Source organism: Serinus canaria, chromosome 1A (genome assembly GCF_022539315.1).
Source record: "Serinus canaria isolate serCan28SL12 chromosome 1A, serCan2020, whole genome shotgun sequence".
Lineage (NCBI taxonomy): Eukaryota > Metazoa > Chordata > Aves > Passeriformes > Fringillidae > Serinus > Serinus canaria.
In genome coordinates, this window is record NC_066314.1 from 63,242,903 (window position 1) to 63,262,675 (window position 19,773).

The 19,773-nt window shown below is 40.1% G+C and overlaps 1 protein-coding gene across 1 annotated transcript in view; it reads left to right on the top strand.

Moving 5' to 3' along the window:
* The window catches only part of LOC103819716 (potassium voltage-gated channel subfamily KQT member 1-like), a 411,297-nt gene that overhangs the window by 32,285 nt on the left and 359,239 nt on the right, over nt 1-19,773 (top strand). Inside the window, exons 4-10 of the mRNA XM_030238669.2 lie at nt 213-291; nt 2,062-2,158; nt 7,290-7,430; nt 13,142-13,252; nt 13,555-13,650; nt 14,433-14,561; nt 16,767-16,929. Coding sequence (XP_030094529.1) covers nt 213-291; nt 2,062-2,158; nt 7,290-7,430; nt 13,142-13,252; nt 13,555-13,650; nt 14,433-14,561; nt 16,767-16,929 — 816 coding nt within the window. The remainder of the gene's footprint in view (nt 1-212; nt 292-2,061; nt 2,159-7,289; nt 7,431-13,141; nt 13,253-13,554; nt 13,651-14,432; nt 14,562-16,766; nt 16,930-19,773) is intronic.

Consider the following 19,773-nt stretch of genomic DNA (forward strand, 5'->3'; position numbering starts at 1 on the left):
TCCTGGAAGAAGCTGTAGCCACTGGGGTTTTGATGTGAAACTATTACATAGACTTAACATGCCCACCAAATTTCAGCTAACAATTTCTTTCTTGACTGCTTTCTTTATTCTGTAATTGTGGTGTTTTTTCAGTGCTGAGATTTAAAAAAATCCACAAAAAACCAAATTAATACACTCTTTCTTCTTTTGATTGTTTGTTTGTTTTTTAACAGATCTGATTGTGGTAGTAGCCTCAATTATTGTTCTGAGCATAGGATCTAATGGGCAGGTGTTTGCCACCTCTGCAATAAGGTAGGTTCTGCTGCCACTGCAGCTCTTCACTCCCACAGAGGTTGTTAGGTGTGCATCTGATTGCCTAATTCCCAATTTAACTGCATGTCTGATTTTCCTAGCACAGGGAAAGTTACTCTGTTGAAGCACAGGGGGTCTGGGTGCTGTTTTGCTTGGTGACTGGTTGGGAAATGAGTGCAGGAACAAGGCAGATGAAAAATGGTGGGAATGCTGAAGCCAAGTGGAAAAAATGAAACATGTCCTATTTAAAACATCAAACAACTGTCTCTCTGAGACAAGAGAGAATTACAGAGCATGGGTTTATTTAAGAAGTAATCCAGACAGTGCTTAACTCGGTGCTTTTTGAGTATGAGTAATTACTTTGTTTAAAGAATAATTATGCTTTGGTGGATTTGTTTGGCATGAGTAACTCACACTGTACATGAAGCAGAAACATTTGATGTACACAGTGTTTGTTCAGCTTGCATCAAGTACTGCAGGCTTGTTTTGGGAGGTGAAGTGAGTAAACAGAAGAATGATAAGCAGTAGGTGAACTTTCTACTCCTAAGCTGACTTCCAAGATGTGCTGCCTGTTTTGTCACAAGCCTCTGCTTTCCAGTGCAGCAGAACCACTGGGAGGTGGGAATGTCCAGTATTGCCTAAACTGTTCAGCTGTGTAGGAAAACTGGGGAGAGCTACATGTACAGAGTGTTTTTAAGGTAATTCTTACAGTAGAACATTCATCCTTACCTGATGGTAAAGACTCCACCCAGGCAGCAAGAATATCAGCTCCTATAGGAAAAGAGGAAGGTGCATGTGGAAATTCCTAGGGTTGGGGTTTGTTAATTTAACTCAAAGCATAGGAAGGACTTCAGTGAAAAGGCTCTGTGTATTTATATGGGAGCCCAGTGGGTTTTGGGCTCAGAGAAGCATTTCCCAGTGAAAAGTCCAGAGTCACTATCCGACACCTCAGAACGCTCTCTGAACCTTAACCCACATCCCTGCAGTGTTATCATTCCTCCACTGAAAAGCCAGCAGGGTCAGGCAAGTCTGAATTAAAAATCAAAACCTATATCCACAAAAAAATCTTGAAGATTGCTAAAAAGAGCCAAAAATACTTCTAGGGAAAAATTTTCAGGTAGATTAATTTAGTGCTCATCCTTTCCTGCTTTTCACTGGTTTGTTTCAGGGTTAAGACAGTAAGATGACTGTAGGCAAACAAAATTCATTGTCAAAAGAGCAACTAAATAAAATATTACCATGGAATAAAATTATGCTAAAGAACCATACTTTTATTTAGTTGAAAATATTTGGAGCTTATGATTGATCTACTTAGTCTCCTAAAACACATTGGAGTCTATTTCCAGTGATATCAGATATATTTCAATAGCTCACACAACAAGGATTTCGGTAATGCCATGTTTGATTCATATTCTGCTTTTGGCAAATAGAGAAAAAGGTTTGTTCACATTTATGTTAGCAGAGCTTGAAGTTTTCCTTGGATTAAATTTTGGAATCTTAGAAATTATATCAGGTTTCCCCTGATTTGGTTTGTTTCCCCATTAAATAATTGTTTTCATAGTCAGTATTTCTGAAGAAATTTGACTATAACGAAATGTGATCTAAACACAGAGAAACCTCAAGCCTGAGATGCCACCCCAGGCAGGGGTAGTTCTTGAACACAGCAGTGTGTTAGTGGACATAATCAGTTGTGGGTGGATAAGACAGTATTGTTCTCAAGCATTTTTATGTGTTTATTGCATTTATTTTAATGCTTCATTTTCCTTACAGGGGGATTCGCTTTCTCCAGATCCTTCGGATGCTCCACGTTGACCGCCAGGGAGGCACCTGGAGACTCCTGGGGTCAGTGGTTTTCATCCACCGACAGGTACTCAGCCTTTAAACATCCCCTAAAATTCATTGGCTTCAGTGAATTCTCTCTGTGGGTTTCAAATAATGGTCTGGTGTCTTGATTTGGAAGGACAGGTGTCTGCTAAGGAAGGCAGGAGCCTCTCTTGAAATGGAAAATGTAAGCCCCCTCCCTCCAAATTATAATTTTGAAATTAAGAAACTCTCAGGCAAAGATACAGGAATAGGCATAAGAGTTCTTTACTAGGAAAAGTAAAAATACAAATGCAATAGTACAAACAAAACAAACAAACAAAAAAAAAAAAGAAAAACAAACACTGACAGAGTCAGAATAGGCCGTGACACCCTGTGGGTCAGGGTGGTGGCAGCAGTCCCATTAAATGGTGGCTGCAGCCCTCCTGCAGTGACAGCTGTGGTTCTGTTGAGCAGGGTTCCTGTAGAAGGGTGGGGTTTTCCTCTGAAGGTCCTGTTGGAGTGTACATGGGTTTGGTCTTCCTCTGGGAATCCAGTGGAGAAGAAAGCTGCTCCTCTGTGAATCCAGTGGGACAAGGCTGCTGTCGTGTTGCAAATGTCAGACTATATCCAGGTAGGAATGCTTGGCTCTTCCCCCTGGGCAGAGCATCTCCCAATGGGATGATGTAATTTTATCAGTTATGCAGTGAGACTCAGTGGCCCATTAACAGAAGATACTTCCCAGAAGGAGGATTGGTTTCTGGAAGAGATAAGGAAAACTGCCCAATTAACAGAAGATAACTGCCCCACCTCTAACAGATGGCAAATAGAATACACACACATCCTACAACCCAGGACAGCTGGTTTAAATGAAATGTTACATTGCAAGAGAAAAAAATACTTTAAAAGTCCATCGTGTGTTTCTTCCTCCTTTTAAAATAGGAAGCTATTTTTGCTATTCAGTGGCTAACAGGGTATAAACAAAAGTGTTTGGGTTTATTAATTAACTGTTGTACTCTTTGATGTTATCCCTCAGTGCAATTTCTTAAATGCAGTTTTGTGGGCTGCCTTTCATATTGCAAGTACTCGCCACTATTTCTGCAGAAGATGTATTCCTCGCTTGGTTTTCCTGGAGAAAACCAAACACTGGTGGGAAAGCCTTGCTAGAAGAAGTCAACTATTTAAATATTTCTGTTGTGTTCACCTTAAATGCAAAGTTTTTCAATTTATTCTGTAAAAAAAAAAAAAAAAGAATTAGGATGCTGTGTAAGAGAAGTTACTTTATCAAGGGTGTGGTCACGGAGGCAAACTTGGCTATAAATTGGTGCATGTCTGTTAAAGCTTTGAAATCATTTTTCTGTCTGAAAGCTCGTTAAGCGGGAAGAGTTTAAAAGTTTTTCTACAGATTTAAAAATATTTTTAACTGAAGGCTTCTTTGTGAGTCTCCATGGAATCTCTTTATGATTAGCTTTATTAATATAATGGAAAATTATATCATAAGCCTTGAAGTCTTGCATCTCATGCCACTCTGTGGAGGGCTAATACTCTGCTATTAATCTCCACATCCCACTTGTTAGGGTGGTTAACTTGTTTTTATGAGTGTAGATTTGTTCTCCACATACTGACAAACAGTTACAAATTTCCATGAAGACATTTTTAAATTTTCTATTTGGAAAACTTTTTCTGGGACAGAGAATGTGCTGCACTTAATCCAAGCCAATAATTTAATACTAAAAGTAAATTTTCTTCCTTTTATTTTTTTCCCCCAGTACAGTAGGAACTTTCATGTCACGATGGCTGTGCAGAAGTGATGCACACCAAAGTGCTGTGGGATAAAGCCTCCTTTATACTGTACAACAGGATGACTTTTAATGCTCCAAGTCTGTGTGGTCTTCATTTATTATGCTTGCATTGCCTGGGTATCTTGCTAGGGCAGAGCTGATATCCAAATAACTTGATATCCAAAAAAATGTTTGGGAACATTTTTTTCCTGTGGGTGTTCAGAGTTTTATTCAGGAATCAGGAAATACTCTCTCCAAAACACAACACTTAAATCTTATGTGTCACAAGCATAAGTTCAATGGTTTTAAAGGGAAGAAAAAAAATCTTGGAAAATAAATTTATGAGTAAACGCACCTGAAGTTCTGCTTATCCAAAGAAGTGATTATGGTGATAAATAAAACTCCACAGATCTGTAGTACTTATCCAAGCAGATCACCCGCTAGCACATTAAGAAAAAAGTACCAAGCACACAGTTCTGTATTGACATTGGACAAGTGTAGCTGAAACTCTAACACGGTACCAAACAGAAGGAAAAATGGAACCTTTATTTCTGTCCAGCCTCTGAAAGAAATTTTTGTTTAAAAAAAAAAAAAAAAAAAAAACAACAAAACCAAAACAAAAACACTTCAGCTGCTTTTTCTTCACAGGCAGAGTACAAAGTCCTCATCTATTTTTGGGGTTTTTTTTGACTCTTTCAGAAAACATGGGCCCCTAAACCCTTAAGCAGTGTGAGAAAATAATTCACATATTGGTGCCCTGTGAAAATAGCAAGCACTTGTACCTCCCTGGGCCCTGAAGAGCTTAGTAAGGTTGTCACCAATGATTTCCATGTGTTTTGGAATTTTACATACAGCTCAATTAGTTCGCTCAGGCCCACTTTGGCTAGGATGCTCTTCTGTTTTCAGCAGGTTGAGCTTATATACCAGCTTTTTGTGCCAAAGGCAACAAAACGTGAGTCAATATCACATGTGGTGGTGGAAAGCCATGGAGAAATCCTGCAGCTTGCTGAAAAGCCAAGTTAGCCACTCAAGCTCCAGCCTGTGAGCCTCTAGGTTGGTTTCACTCCTTCCTCACCTTGCTTTGTGAGGTCTTCCTCTGCTGTTAGGACAGGAGGGATTCTCATTTTTTTTTTCCCAAGTGTTGAACTTTGAATTGTGTGGTCCTTATTTTAACTGAAAACGGAGATATAGCTGAATTTTAAAAATGTGCTGACTCAACTCTCTCAGTATTCAAATTTGCCTTTGTGCCTTTCTTGTTCTTACTGTTTCCTGCGTGTGTGAATCTGAAAGTCCCTGCTGCAAAGAGCCATTTGTTTTAGGCAGCACTCTTTATTCCTAACCTCTTAGCTAATAAAACCCACATAAATATGTAGTTTTAAGGCCTGATGCCTGCAGAATACCCTTTGTTTTGTGATCATGTCTCATGAAGCATGTATTACTTTAAAAGCTTCTGACTCTCCCTTAAATGAAGTATGCATGACATTGCTGCCATTGTTCTTAATAATTAAAGTCTCTCTCTATACACATGGAACATGGATTGGTGACATTTAGAGTAAGTCCAAGGCAGTTGTATTTTCATCTGGCCTGTATTTAAAAAAGAATTCTGTCTTCAGATGAATAGTACTGGAGCTGAGAGGTGCCAGCGGTGAAATAAACTCAGTAGTTCTGTTGATATTTTAGCCACTTTGAAAGGATTTTGTAAGACTCTGCTGTTTTCCTGCCTGCTTCCCAAAAAGCCAGCACTTAAACCAGAATTATTCCAATTATCATCTACAGTCAATTGTGTATGTTAACAGAAGGAGCTTTAAAAAGCAAGTCATATCTACAAGTACACAGTGCTCCATTATCATGAGATAAAGGTGAGAAAAAAAAGGTGACCAGCAGAGAAACTACTGAAACCTCAGGGTTTATTTCCTTTTTCAGCTGCCTTGTTTAGCAAACAGGCCTGCAAAAAGTTAAGGCTTAAATTAAAAGACTTGGCCATGAGCAAGACAAAATACTATCAAAATTCCTTATTTAGGTCATCATTAAATGATTAGAGGAAAAGCACCTATTTTTCTTTGTGCCAAGACTACTTAAAGGTTTCCTGAACCCAGATTTTAATTAGTGCTGTAGGAGAAGGAAGAATATTTATATTTCCTGCTGCTGAATGTTGGTACTTGATACAAGGGCTACCTTTGCCCAGAAAGCTCTTACAGGGAAATGAAAAAAAAGAAAGAAAAAAGAAAATCTGAGGGAAGTTTGATGATAAAATGGAACCTTCCCTTACAAACAGTTTAAGAAACATGGGTAGAATATTACAAAAAACCTGTGAAAACCTGACATACTTTAAAAGTAGGGGCAATCCTTCCTAGTCAGGTTTTAATTTTAAATGTATGATATGGCAGTATTTTAATTCCCTTATTGGCTGGGACCCAAGGAGAGAGAAATGACTGCCAAGAACTTAAGGTGCCACTGAAGATGTAGCACAGCATTGTTTCCTGATAAAGATGGGCAGATTTGTGCAAAGAAAATAAAGGAAATATGCATGTAATCTTTATGTAATTATAATGAGCTGTTTCCAATCCAATGAGCTGTTTTCCAATCCAATACCTTATAACTAGGTATTGGATTTCCCTGAGAGGCAGGTGGGTATCTCATTTTAAAACTGCTTTTAAAAGCTTTATGTGGTTTTGCATCTGTGACACCACACTTTTTGGCCTGTTTAAGTGCACAAGCACTTTTTTTTTTCCCTGAAAACTGTGAGAATTCTGTATCTAAGTCACAGCACAATTCTCCTGCCCAAAAATCTTTAGGGAAAATGGAATATTCACAAGGACTGTAACATGCCCTCACAGAAGTCTGCCCTAGCTTTCTTCTTCAGGACTGAAAACATGACATCTACCTAGCATATTTTATTTTAATGTGAAACTGTTGAGCATCACTATCCAGTCTCAAGCAGTCTAAATATCAGACACCCAAGTTCACTGCTCAGGTATGGCCATAATCATGAGACATGGCTGCTGTTTCTCAGTGTACTCTTCAGAAAGAGCATTTCTAAAGCTGCTTTGCTACTTTTAAAATGTTTAGACAGTTAGTATTTTGAGTAGACAGTTAAATGTAATGATTACCATTCCATAATTAGGAGAGATGTCCCACTTTACATTTAGCTGCCCCAAGGATCAAGCCCAAAATGATGGATTTTTGAACTATTCAGCCTGGTATGAATAAAATCCAAGTCAATATTTTAGCTGTTTTACTGGAGCCAAATGCCATACCTGTAATATAACATGTTAATTTTTCTACTGTGATGCAAAAACCCCACAGATATTTGCAAGGTTTTACAGTGATGTGTGTATATATATATATATATATATATATATATATATATTTATAGGATGAAAACCTCATATACTTATTTGTTTTCTGTTTTAATAGGAACTCGTAACCACGCTGTACATTGGATTCTTGGGATTAATTTTTTCATCCTACTTTGTTTATCTTGCTGAGAAGGATGCAGTTGATGAGGATGGAAAGACAGGTTTCTCCAGCTATGCTGATGCCCTTTGGTGGGGTGTGGTAAGTCCTCACCAACAAAATGGGTGTGCAAACAGGGCCCAAGGTTTTCTGTTCAAATTGTGATATTTTCAGAGAAACCTGGCATTTCTTTCTTTGCAGAATGTATTTCTGTAGGGAAGCTTGACATCCTCTTCAGAGACATACAAGCAAGAATATCAGAATTCCAATTAAATTATTGAGGTATTAACTTTTATTGTGAAAGCAGGTCAGCAGGTTCTTAGCAGAGGACACCAAATGCTTACAGCTATGAAAAGTAAAATTCATCTCAAAAAGTAAACACATCTCAAAAAAGTAAAAAAACCCTTTAAAACCTATATCACTTCCTTTAAGCTCTACTTAGTTATCTCAAAAGGTGCATAACTGAAAAACCTATTCTATATGTGAAAGTTGGGTTAATGACCGTATTTTTTTAAAATCTTTTTGTGTAAAACTCACTCTCTCAGTAATAATCTGGACCTTGATGCAGGTGATAGGTTCCTGTTTTTTGGTTTTTATCTTTAACTTAAGTGGGGGGATGGAATGTAAGAGAATAAAGATAGTGCAGAAGGCAATAATCACAAAGATTAGGAACAGGCCTGCCCTTAACAGGCCACAGCTGTGTCCAGTGAGGATGAGTGCTGTAAAAGAGTGGGTTAGCTGGGTGAGGAGAGAGTTGGAGTTTGTTGGCTGTGCTGTGAGGAGCTGCCATGAGGAATCACCAAGAAGGTATGGAAGATTTGCAATAAGATGACAACAAACTTAGATGCTGCAGAAGTCTCTACTTCAATGAAGTACACAGGATTACAGACTATATTACATGTAGCCTGAATCACCACTCTGTAAGTGGTTCACCATAAAAATATTTTAAACATTAAATTCCTGTCACCAGGTTTTCAAGTATTTATTTAATCTGCAGAGTATCACTTATGACTGTGCTAAACAGTACAAACCCAGAAGAATCAAGTGAAAAAAGAAAAATCCACTCAATGGCCAGATGGACCTGCTGATCTAAGGTGCTGGGAAGCAGTGAAAGCATGAACCAAGCCATAGAGCTATCACTTGTTCAAGTCCTCAGTGGACATAGGATAAACTTTTAAGAATCTGAAACCTCATGGTTATAGCTGTGAAGCAACCTGTGGAGGAAAATAATGAGTGTCTCAGAAGTAGAGATTGTGCTGCATTTAAAAAAAAAAATAAATCAGGGTATAATTTAGAGAAATCCTGTGCCAGCTTTGTAAGAGTAAGCCAGTACTCTTATTCTCACTTATTTTTCCATTATTTGAGCAGTTCACCTCAAACACCAGTGCATCACTTTTAGCATCCAGTTCTATCCATTTACATTCACACACAAGTAGTTCCTGCACGTGATAAAAATTCCATGTGGACCCAGTGTACTCTTCCTACCTTTTCTTGGTTTTGTTTTTTAGTGGTTTTTGGGTTTTTTTAGCTCTAGTTTTCCAGAGTTGCTTCATTAGTTGCATTGAATATTTAGGTATGAATTAGAAATACTTCTAATCACTATAAGCTGTTGCATTGATATGAGTAAAGAGTAAGAAAAATAACGTTAAAAAAGAGTGTGTTTCTACAACAGTATTTTGGACTTTGGGAGTTTTAAAGGAGTTATGAAGACCATCAGAGAAGCCTAAAATGCACAGTACCTTGTTGAGAAAGATGACTTGGGGTCTGTGTTTCAAAGTGTGTGGGTGGGAGATTCAAAGTCTTCAGTGGGTTTTGTTATTTTCCAAAACTTGACTTGCTTTGTGTAACAGCAAGATAAAATCAGCTCCTCTTTCTCTGGCCCTGTGAGGAACACTGTTCAAATTGTTGTTCAAGCTTTTCAGGCATCTCCAGCATTTAGTGAGTCATGGTGCAGGTGCAGTTCACAGCTGGGAACAGGAACAAAGGACAAAGTGAATCAGTTTTTTTCTTTTGAAATCTCCTGGAACATAGAGACACAGATGTGGAGCTACTAGGGAGTGAAATTTGATTTTTGCTTTTGCCTTTCAAAACTGAGCCATTGGAAAAAAAAATCTTGGTACCAAGTATTTGAAAGTCTTATGTGTCTGACAAAAACCACAGAGTATATTATGGGGAACATTTTGCTTTGAGGAGAAAGTGCAAGCTTGCTGAACTTGATACAAATGACCTGAAAGGTTTAAATACAGGCAAAAGGGAAAATAAAGAATGAATGGGAGTTGGAATTAATTGCAAACTACATTCACCTGCTTCAGTTAAAGGCAAGGTTTTCTCCTCCTAGATTGGGCAGGCAAACAGGTCAAACTGCAAAGATGCATCAAAGGTTTGTGTTTCACCCAAAGCCATTCTCAGAAGCTGTAGCATGTAGGGCACATGTAAAAGCACTTCCAGCAGTGTGGTCACTCTGCCAGAATTGCAGCCCATGTCACAGCAGTTGTCCTGTCCCTTTTGGGTGTTTTTGTCCTTGAGGAAAGAAAACATTGAAGGCTTCTTTTCTGCTGGCCCTCCCTGCTTGCCTCTTGCTGCTGGTAATGCTTATTTGCCTTGCTGCAGACTCAGCTATTCTGTACCACTGGACTGGAGTTAAATACTTGCTCCAGTGAATTGGTGCTAACTGGTACAGGTACTTGGGATCACCTGCTCAGAATTTCCAGCAGTAAATTTCCATGCCAGAGGAAGCAGTTGGAATCCCTTTCTATTTAGTGTGGTTTTTTGAGGAGTGCAGTTCTGACTCCTCACACCTGAGGACACCTGCCTGTCTTTAAACATCTGAGCAGCCCTGTTGACTTCTACTAAATCAGAGTTCTTCCCTTTTTGAGGCACACATGTGTGTGTGCAGAGCTGGAATGTGCCATCATAAATCCCTGTCACAAGAGGTGTCACTTTCCAGAGCCCAGCTCTCCAACATTCTCTGCTCAGAAATACTGAGAACTTTGGGATGTACAAGTGGGGGAAAAAAAATCTGCTGTGATTAAGAAAGCCAGAGAATTACATTGTTTATAATCCTGTCCATGTATTCAATGGGCTAATTAAATTACCCACAAGGAACCCTCTTAAGGTAGCCAGGGGAAAACTTCCTGAGACATGCTCAGGCACCTGCAGGAGTCTGCCAGCCAAGTGCCTGCTGTGGAGGTGGAAAATTCATCTTTTCTGTGGTTACAGCTTTCATGCTGTCTTCCATAGTAAAATTAAGGCAGCTCAGCATTACTGCAGCTTGGTTTTAAGTCCTGGGTGCTGGAGAACTTAGTGAAAAAACCAACCAAAACCACCCCCAAAAACCCAAGAAGTCTTTCATGAAAAAAAAAAGAGGGGAAAAGAAAGGGAAAACCACTGACTTTGGAGGGTCATCTGGGTACACTGAGGAGCTGAAGTGCTGTTAAAGAAACAGCTTTAACTTCCTCCACTGCCCAGAAACACATGCTGCATTTCAAAGTTAAATTTTGGGAGGGGTCTTATTTAATTTTGGGGACTGGCAAACTCATTGTCGTGCTGGTAGCACACAGCACCTGAGTCCCTTGACCAGCCACATTAAATCTGGACACACACCTGGCAAGGAAGAGCTCCTGCTGAGAGCAGTTTGCAGTTCAAAAGAACAATATTCATTCAAGGATATAGCTACTACAAAGAGGTCTTCATCAAGTGGAGAATTCATGATGAATAAACACAAATATAACTATTTTTTGGAGCTTGGAAAAACTAAATTTGGTAATGGTTGGTAATTTTTTTTCCCTGCAAATCTTTCTTCCAGCTCTGAGAGTAGGAGGAAACATATTCTTCCCATGCCTTTATTGCTTGATAGTTTCTTCTGAGAAGACTATTTTTGCATAATGTCTCAGCATTTGTCAGCAAATTTTTCCATAAAAGGCAGCCTCTTTATAGTCAGTGTAAATTTACATATTCTTTCAAGTCTGTTTTGGCTGTGTTTCTGCTACCATTCAAGGCAAAGTGAAGGGGGGGGTCTAGGTTTGGGGCTGGTATGTCCAAATAAAAGTACATTTTTTCTATTTACAGCTCTCCCCAGTGGTTAGTATTGATGACAGAACTCTTCTGTTCCTCACCAGACGATTTTCACTTCTCAGGGATGCAAGTCATGTTTCTCACACCATTTTATGGCAGCATCAGAGCTCTGAGGATGCTGAAAACCCAACACCCCTGTGGTCCAGGGTCTCTGTTTTAGACCATGGTCTGTGAGTCTTGTCCTGCTGTGACCATGGTGCTGAGGCCCCTGTCAGGTGTGATTCCTGTGGCTTGCTGTGGGTTTCAGCTTTGGGATCAGCTGATATGCCCTTTCATTGGGCAGCAGGGGCTCCTTGTTACATGACAAACCTTTCTGATGGACCAGCTGCCACCTGGACCCTCTTTTCCCCCTGCACCAGGTCCTTCCTGATCTCTGGCTCATGATGAATTCTCTTTTGTCCTGCTGGGGCTCTCCAGGAATAGCCCCAAACCTCTCCTCTGTCCCACTCAGGTCCTCCTGCCTCTGGGGCTGGCCTGCCCCCTCTGCAGCAAGTCTGTGTAGAGCCAAGTCCCTACATGTCCCAGACCTGAGGGCACTAATTGACCTAATGACCCTGACCAGCATGACCCCACTGCTGGTGTTCCACACACACTATTTCAGCACAGGAGATTTCCACCCATGGGATGATGCCCTGCTGTTCTCTCCTCCCTGTGGGTTCATGTGCTGACCACTTGATCCTAATTCTGACCTGTCAGACCTGCCTCATTGTGCTGCTGCTTTATAACCCAGACTCTGGAGTGGACCTGGCTGCACTTTCTGTTTCTGTTTTGCTTGGAAGGTCTGGGTCCTGACTGGAGAGGTGCTGCCCTGCTGGCTCTGTTGTCTCCCTTGACTGTGGACTCCTTCTCCCTGGCCCTTAGAAGCAATATCAGATTCAAGTTTAAGCACCTTGTGGCTTAAAACCAAATTTGAGTGGCAGCTCTTGCTGCAAATTGTCCCCAGCCAGGGAATAATGTGTTCTGACTCCATGATTTCAGAAGGCTGAACAAATGCTTTATTCAGCTATATGATATATATATATATAATTATATATATTTAATATATGTAAGTATATATTTATATATTTAATTATATATAATATAATTATATGTATTATATATTATATTCTTTATTAAGCTATATTACACTAGTACTATACTAAAGAAAAACCTGTGACTGTCTCCAGACTGTCATGACACAGCTTTGAACTAATTGGCCAATCAGTCCAAACAACCATCACCTGTGTCCAATTAACAGCTCATTCTTGGTAAACAATCTCCAGAACACATTCCACATGTGCCAAACAACAGGAGCAGTGAGTAGAGATAAGAATTGTTCTCTCTTCTTCTCTGAGCTTCACTGCCTTCCCCAGGAAAAGTTCTGGGAGAGAGAATTGTGTCTCTCTGTGTTCAGAGAAAGTGAATACCAGAGCCAGGTCCTGTGTCTGTGGGGGAGAAAGAAAGCAAGTTGAGCACAGGCCTCAGCTGGGTTCAGGTCTAGCTCTGCTGGCAGGCTGACTTGGGGAGATGATACATCCTGGAATGGTTCTGTGCTCCTCCTCTTGCCATGAGGGTTCAGTTGGGATGGGTTAGTTCTGTCCTTTTTCACTCCTCTCAGCAAGGATTTCCTTATCCCCAAATCCACACACTTGGTTCACACCCATCTCCTGATACTTCACTAATTACTTTCCCCTTCCATTCTTTTTTTCTCATGCTTTTTGGAGGAAAAAAGCACTAAAAGATGTTTCTTCCTGGTGTAGGTAACAGTCACAACAATTGGCTATGGAGACAAAGTTCCCCAGACGTGGATTGGGAAGACAATAGCTTCCTGCTTCTCAGTGTTTGCCATCTCCTTCTTTGCCCTGCCAGCTGTAAGTGGAACTTGAATTCTTCATTAAAGGTGTGTGCACCTCTGTGAATGCCTCTGGCTCCTGTAACCTGTGCATCACAGCAATAAACTTGTGCTGTTTATTGAAGTTACACAATTCTGCTGTTGATCTGCTCAATTTCAGATTTATTGGTTGGGATAAATAGAACTCTGACTGGGTAGACATTTGAAAATTCATTTTATAAAGTCTTTCATTAAATGTCTGTTTATTCCAGGTGTGAAGTACTTTATTTAGGTGTGTGAAGCTATATACATGTCTGAATACTAATTTTGTTATTTTGTTAGGGTATTCTGGGGTCTGGTTTTGCCCTGAAAGTACAGCAGAAGCAACGTCAGAAGCATTTCAATAGACAAATCCCAGCTGCAGCTTCCCTAATTCAGGTAAGGCTACAAAATACTAAAATACCTCAGAGTTTATTGGGGAGGGAGTATGGCCTGGAAGTTCAAGTACTGAGAATCCTAAATTTATTATAGATCATTATAGATCACCATTCCTAAATTTATTATAGATCTATAAATTGTGTTTAGCCACTTTCTCATTTTGATCCACATCAGTAAGTAGAGAAAATGAGATCATTGCCTCTCCCTTTCTGGAAGCTGTCTATACCTGGTATTCACAAGCATAATGACACTAACTGGATGCAGTGAGTATATGTACTGAAATACTAAAAACATAATAAAAATCTTCATTATGATATTTAATTCATAACTTCCTTTTCATGTTCTTTTAGGTCCTGTGCATCTGCCAAATCCTGAAGTGATGAGTGTACAAATACATGAAAAAACACAATTGTTTTTAGAAAAATCTCCCAACATAACATTCCACATGATAATATAAAAAATTAAATAGCACAGTGCACAAACGTTCATTGTGGCACAGTGCAGGAAAAAGAAAACACAGCAGTCAGTGGGGGATTCACTTTTATGGGGGTTGAGTTTGATTCACTTGGGTTTTTTTTTTTTTTTTTTTTGCTGTGGGTAGAGTTTGATCCCAGCTCGTGGGGGGAGCACACTGAATATCTCTGTGTGATGCACAGCCTGGTGCAAACTGCACCCACCATGGTTGTACTTTATCAGGACTGAGGGCTTTGTTGTCAGTTGGATTTGCTGTGCAGGATCCCAGTGACTGCTCCTGCACTGAGGTTCTTTGGGTTTCTTTACAGACCCTGTGGCGCTGCTACGCAGCAGAGAAATCCTGCACCTCCACAGCCACCTGGAAGATCTATGTGACAGCTCCCGTGCAAAATCCCAAAAAGTCTCCAGCGCCATCTAGTCCCGGTCTGAGAAAACAGGTGACAGCACTGGCAGGGCTGGCTCTCTGCTTGCTTCTCGTTTTAAATTATGATTCACTTGTCAAAAAACCTCGTGAAGGGCCTCAGCAGCTTGGACACCTGAAATACATTTTTTTTCCTCCTGCCACAGCCCAGTTAGTTTTGTTTTCCTTCTAATATTCTTGAGGAAAGAATATCTTCTAAGTGAATCTTCCTTCTTGGTCAGACAGGTACCAACTCTCTATTGTTTTATCCCCTTGGGAGTCTCCTACTTTCTCAAAGCACAAGGCAATGGTGCCACTTTCCCATCCTGCATTCATTTTTCAAGGTAGTTCATACCAGAAAAAGGAGCAAGCCAATTTAAAAATGTATGTTCAGGCTTAACAAGAGGCTGACAGCAGTTACTCTTCTCTGAAGTACTCCATGCTGCTTTTATTTCTTTAGAAATTAGGGCAAATTCCTGTGGAGGGCTGGAATGTGAGAAAATAAAGATAGTGCAGAAGGTAGTCTCACACCTGAGGAGCTGCAGCTGTACTAATCACCAAAGATTAGGAACAGGCCTGCCCTTAACAGCCCACAGCTGTGTCTAATAAGAAGAGTGCTACAAAAGAGTGGGTTAGCTGCTTGAGGAGAGAGCTGGAGTTTCTTGGCTGTGCAGTGAAGAGAGTTGGAGTTGTTGGCTGTGAAGAAGAAGGAGTCAGTGCTGTGAGGAACTGCCTATGAGAAATCACTGAGAAGGTATGGAAGCTTTGCAATCTGATGACAACAAATTCCCAGGCTGTGGGTTCAGGAAAGTGGAGCAGTGTTTGTCTGCAAAGGTGGAATTGCCCACACCCAGGTCTGTGGTGTCATTGCCAAGCTTGCCAGAAGGACAGATTCTGCAGCAAGTCCAGCTTAGGGAGCCAGCCTTTCCCAAAGGATGGTCAAGGCCTGCCTTAGGGCAGTGGCATCCCACTGGAGCCTGTTTCCCAGGGAAGAAGGGCTGTACAATTCCCCCTGGCACATGGAGGAAGCTGAAGCAGCCTGATCTGTGTGCATGTCTGTTTTGGGGTTAGTGTGACCTTGTTTTGTCACAGCTGGAGGCAGGAAAAAAATGGAGCAAAGGGGTAAAGCAGAAGTAAGACTCCTGTGTGTGTTGCTGAACAGCAAGCAACCCATGGTTGGAAAGATGGGAAAAATGTATTTTCCCTCTGTTTTCTCTGATATATTATTTGTCTGAACCTCCCTGTGCCCTATGAGCCTTCAGTTAAGAACAAAGTAATGGTTCTTTCACCTCTTACCAAATGATCCTCTTCTCTTTTTCTTTCTTGGTTTGTGACTTCCTGTTTTAAGGTCTCAAATACACACTGATCATTTTGTGTATGTTGTAGCATTTTGTTCTCCAGAGGACACCTATTTTGTTTTCCTTCTATAAGAGCCTGTAATCTTTGCTTTTAGAAGTATTTTGATGCATGTCAGTGCATCCACTGTCCACAACAAATACCTATTTCTACCATTTTTCCCCCATTTAATTTTGAATGTGCGTTTGTTTAACTGTTGCAGAGCTGAGCAGAAGAAGGAATTCCAAAAGTCTGAATCTAGACCATAACAAATTAAGAACTGGCTTAACTTTAGATCAAGTAGCCTTGTCCTATATATGAATATCTTGACGCTGCAGCTCTTCCTGTTGATCCAAACCTTCATTTTTCATTTTAAAGTGCCGGTTATAGTGTGTTTATTAGGCTGTCTTTAGGCTTCTAAAATCAGGAGAACTGTTTGGAGGCAGGAGGGATTTCTCTTCTCCTGAGGTGCCTAATTTAGCCTTTTTGGTAAAAGTGAAGTTTTCTTTAGTTAAATATTCTGCATGGGGCCTAGTTCATAGTTCAAAGTCTAGGGTTATGTTGAATTTAAGCTTTAGAAAGCTATTCCTGACAAGGTGATGTATGCTGAAGTCATTAGAATTTTGTATGCCTTGAGTTTTGGTCCCAATTTGAGAAATTTTACTAATGGCCTGATTTTTCAGAATGTTCTAGTTGCCTTCTGAGAATCAAATTCTTACCAAGTTTTAGTTCATAATTCAGTGTCAGACACTTTAAAACCATAAACAAAGGTTGCAGCCCTTTCACTGAATTTCACTTTCATCCTTTAAATAAAAAGCATTCGACCTAAGGTGAATTCACTGGACAGTGAAACTCACATGTGCACTTGACAGCATCTTCTGAGATCATTCCATTCCTACTCTCACAGGCCAGAAGATACAGAAGAAAAGGGAAGCTGGGCTGTGGGAATGGCTCTGCACCTGTCATAAACCCAGGAGAAAATTCCTTGTCTGTTCCCCAGATCACTTATGATCACATTGATGAGCAAGAGGACAAAAAAGACGTGTCCTTCTACATTGGTGAACCCAAAGGTAACTTACTCATGCTCATTTATCATTTTTCAAGAGACAAATTTACAGAGAGTTGATGTGATGAAGGGAGGAGTTCTATGAAAAAACAATTCTAAGCTAATCAGTAAATCAAAATGCTTTCAACCAAGGATAGTTGCATAACAAAAAGAGGGGAACACTAATGAAAGGAAGTCTTCAATTCATATAGTGTGAATATCAGAAGAGCTGTCTTTATTCACCATCAATTAAGATGTTGGTTATATTGTTCATTCTCCTTTTTTGAATTATTTCAGAGGTGGATGGAAAGCTTCCTCAAGTCTATCCCACCTTTTAACTTTACCTCCTTCTGAAAGAAGGAAAGATAAACCAGGAAAAATATTTCTACTTTTTTTACAGCCCCCTCTTAAACGTTGGGCTAACAAATTGTGATAAGAAAAAACAACTATTTTTATGCCCACATCAGCTAAGAGGTTTTGACAAGTGGTTTTATTTTTCTCTTGCTTCATTTAAAATATTGTGTGTTTTATAAGCAATGGTTGTATTTCAACATGGAAACAGTCTGAATTTCACTGCTCAGCTAACATACTTGCTTTGTCTTTGAAATCCTTTCTTTAAAATTAAGTTTGTAATGGAAATATGAATGTTACAGTGTGAAACAGAAAATGGTATTGTTTACCAGAATAGAAGGTTTTCTAGAAAGCCGATTTTTCCCCTTTTGCATTGATTTTTTTTTTGTCTGATGGGATCAGACAAAGAAAATCAGTGCAAAAGGGGAAAATCAGCTGGTTCTGGATCTGCTACATCTTGAACTCGTAATCTGAGTTCTGTTCCATACCCAGAGGCATTTCCAGTGCTTTTAGGGTTCTGGGAGAAGGGCATGAGGTGTATGATATTTAGAACCAAAGTTTCTGCTTTAACTCCACACCTCATAACAATATTGTGTTCATTCTCAGCATGTTTATTGGGTTGGAGCAGCTTCCCTTGCTGAGTGTGTGGCAGCAGATTTTGCTGAGTGTATTTTTGGTGTTGTGATGTGATGGATGGAAGCAGCAAAGTGTTGAGCTGCTGGTAACAGTCCTGGGGGCCACTGAGATGATGGGGACTCTGCTGGCTGTACTCAGCTCTGCCAGTGTATGTTGGTTCACTAAAGTTCTCTTCTCTCAATGGTCATGGTTAATCTGAGCAAAGCTCTGTGTCACAGGAAAGAGTGATGAGACAAGACTGTATCTGTTTCTGCCTGACAGGAAAATGAAAGAATTTTCTCCACTTTTTCTGAAAATGTTTTCTTCTTGTAATTTCACTCTAGCTGGTTGAATTTATTCTTATTCTGAGAGACAGCCATGCATATTATTCCCTTAGCAATTAAATTTTGTCTATTTTTCATTTTCTTTCGCGTTTTGACGCTTAGCCAGTTTCAGGGTTAAATCACACTCAGTTTGATTTTCCTGACATTCCTTCTGTTGCAAATCTTCCAGGAATGTAGCTGGAGAACTCAATTTCTCAATTGACTGAACATTCTTGACACCTCTCGAAAGTTTAAGCCTGATTTCTCTCCGTGAAGTTCTCCTTGCCAGAATTAATGGGCTTCTATTCCTGGGGAGTGGAAGTATTAGGCTTCAAGCCTGTAAATGGGGCTTTTTTTTCCTGTCAAAAAAGCTGAAAGTAGAAAAGGCAGAGAGGATCATCATGCAAAAAAGGTAATTGAAAGGGGTCGTGCCAGCTTCTTCTTGAGTGTTGCTGTAGTGGAATATTTTATTCATTGCTGATGGAGGCTGGATGTTTTGTAGATGATGGCAAACTGCAAGGTTGAATCAGATCACTTTTCTAGGCCTGACCTAGAGGAGCAGAGCTGCTGCCCTAAACCAGCTCAGGTGTGAGAGAGGGGCAGTAGGAAGGCCTAAAATAAATGCCTGTCAGGAGCAGACAGCACAGTAACAGTCACACTGATAAAATTCCTTGTTTTGGGCAGAAATAGATAGAAATGTAGTTCAAGTATCCTTGAAAAAGGAGATATTTGCCTTAATTCAGCAATGGCATTATGTGAACACACCTTTTCTCCTGGAAATAGAATTTTCCTAATTGTTCATCTATTCACATCCACCCATCTTACACTTGGCTTGCTCAAACCTTGCTTAGGAGGCAGTTCTTCCCAAGCTGGGAAAAAATGCTTTATTTCTATAAAGAAGGTTGGAGAAGAGGGAAACCTTACAAAACAGATGATCCACATGAAGGTTTCTGAGAGGTTTCTGTGTATGTGGAGTAAAAAACCCCATGTATTGGATAGTGCATAACAGAGAAACAAGACCTTTGTTCACCAAAAATGGTAGAGTTTTGAAACAAAAACTTGATAATCTAAGAGAAAAATAACTCCTGCCCTCTGCACTGTGCATAGGGTTCTGGGTGTGACTGATGAAAAATGATCTGTGGCACTCAGAATTTGTCCATCCTCACAGAAAGGGAAAGGCCAAAATCTTCCACAATAATAGCTTCCTTGTTGGAAATCAAACCTCTCAAAATGAAGCTATTTAGAAAGAAATTAATAAGGAAAAACTAAAACAAACATAGAGATTTAGGATGTTCTAGAAAATAAGTGTGATGCTGAGTCATAGAACAGCATTGCATAGAATGGGTTGAATTGGAAGGGACCTTTAGGATCAAAGAATCCTAATTATTTGGAATTATTTGGGTTGGAAGGAATCTTGAAGATCATCCAGTCTCATGGCCATGGGCAGGGACACCTCCAGTATCCCAGACTGCTTCAAGCCTCTTCCAGCCTGGCCTTGGGCACTTGCAGGGATGGGGCAGCCACAGCTTCTCTGGGCACCCTGTGCCAGGGTCTCCCCACCCTCACAGGGAAGAATTTCT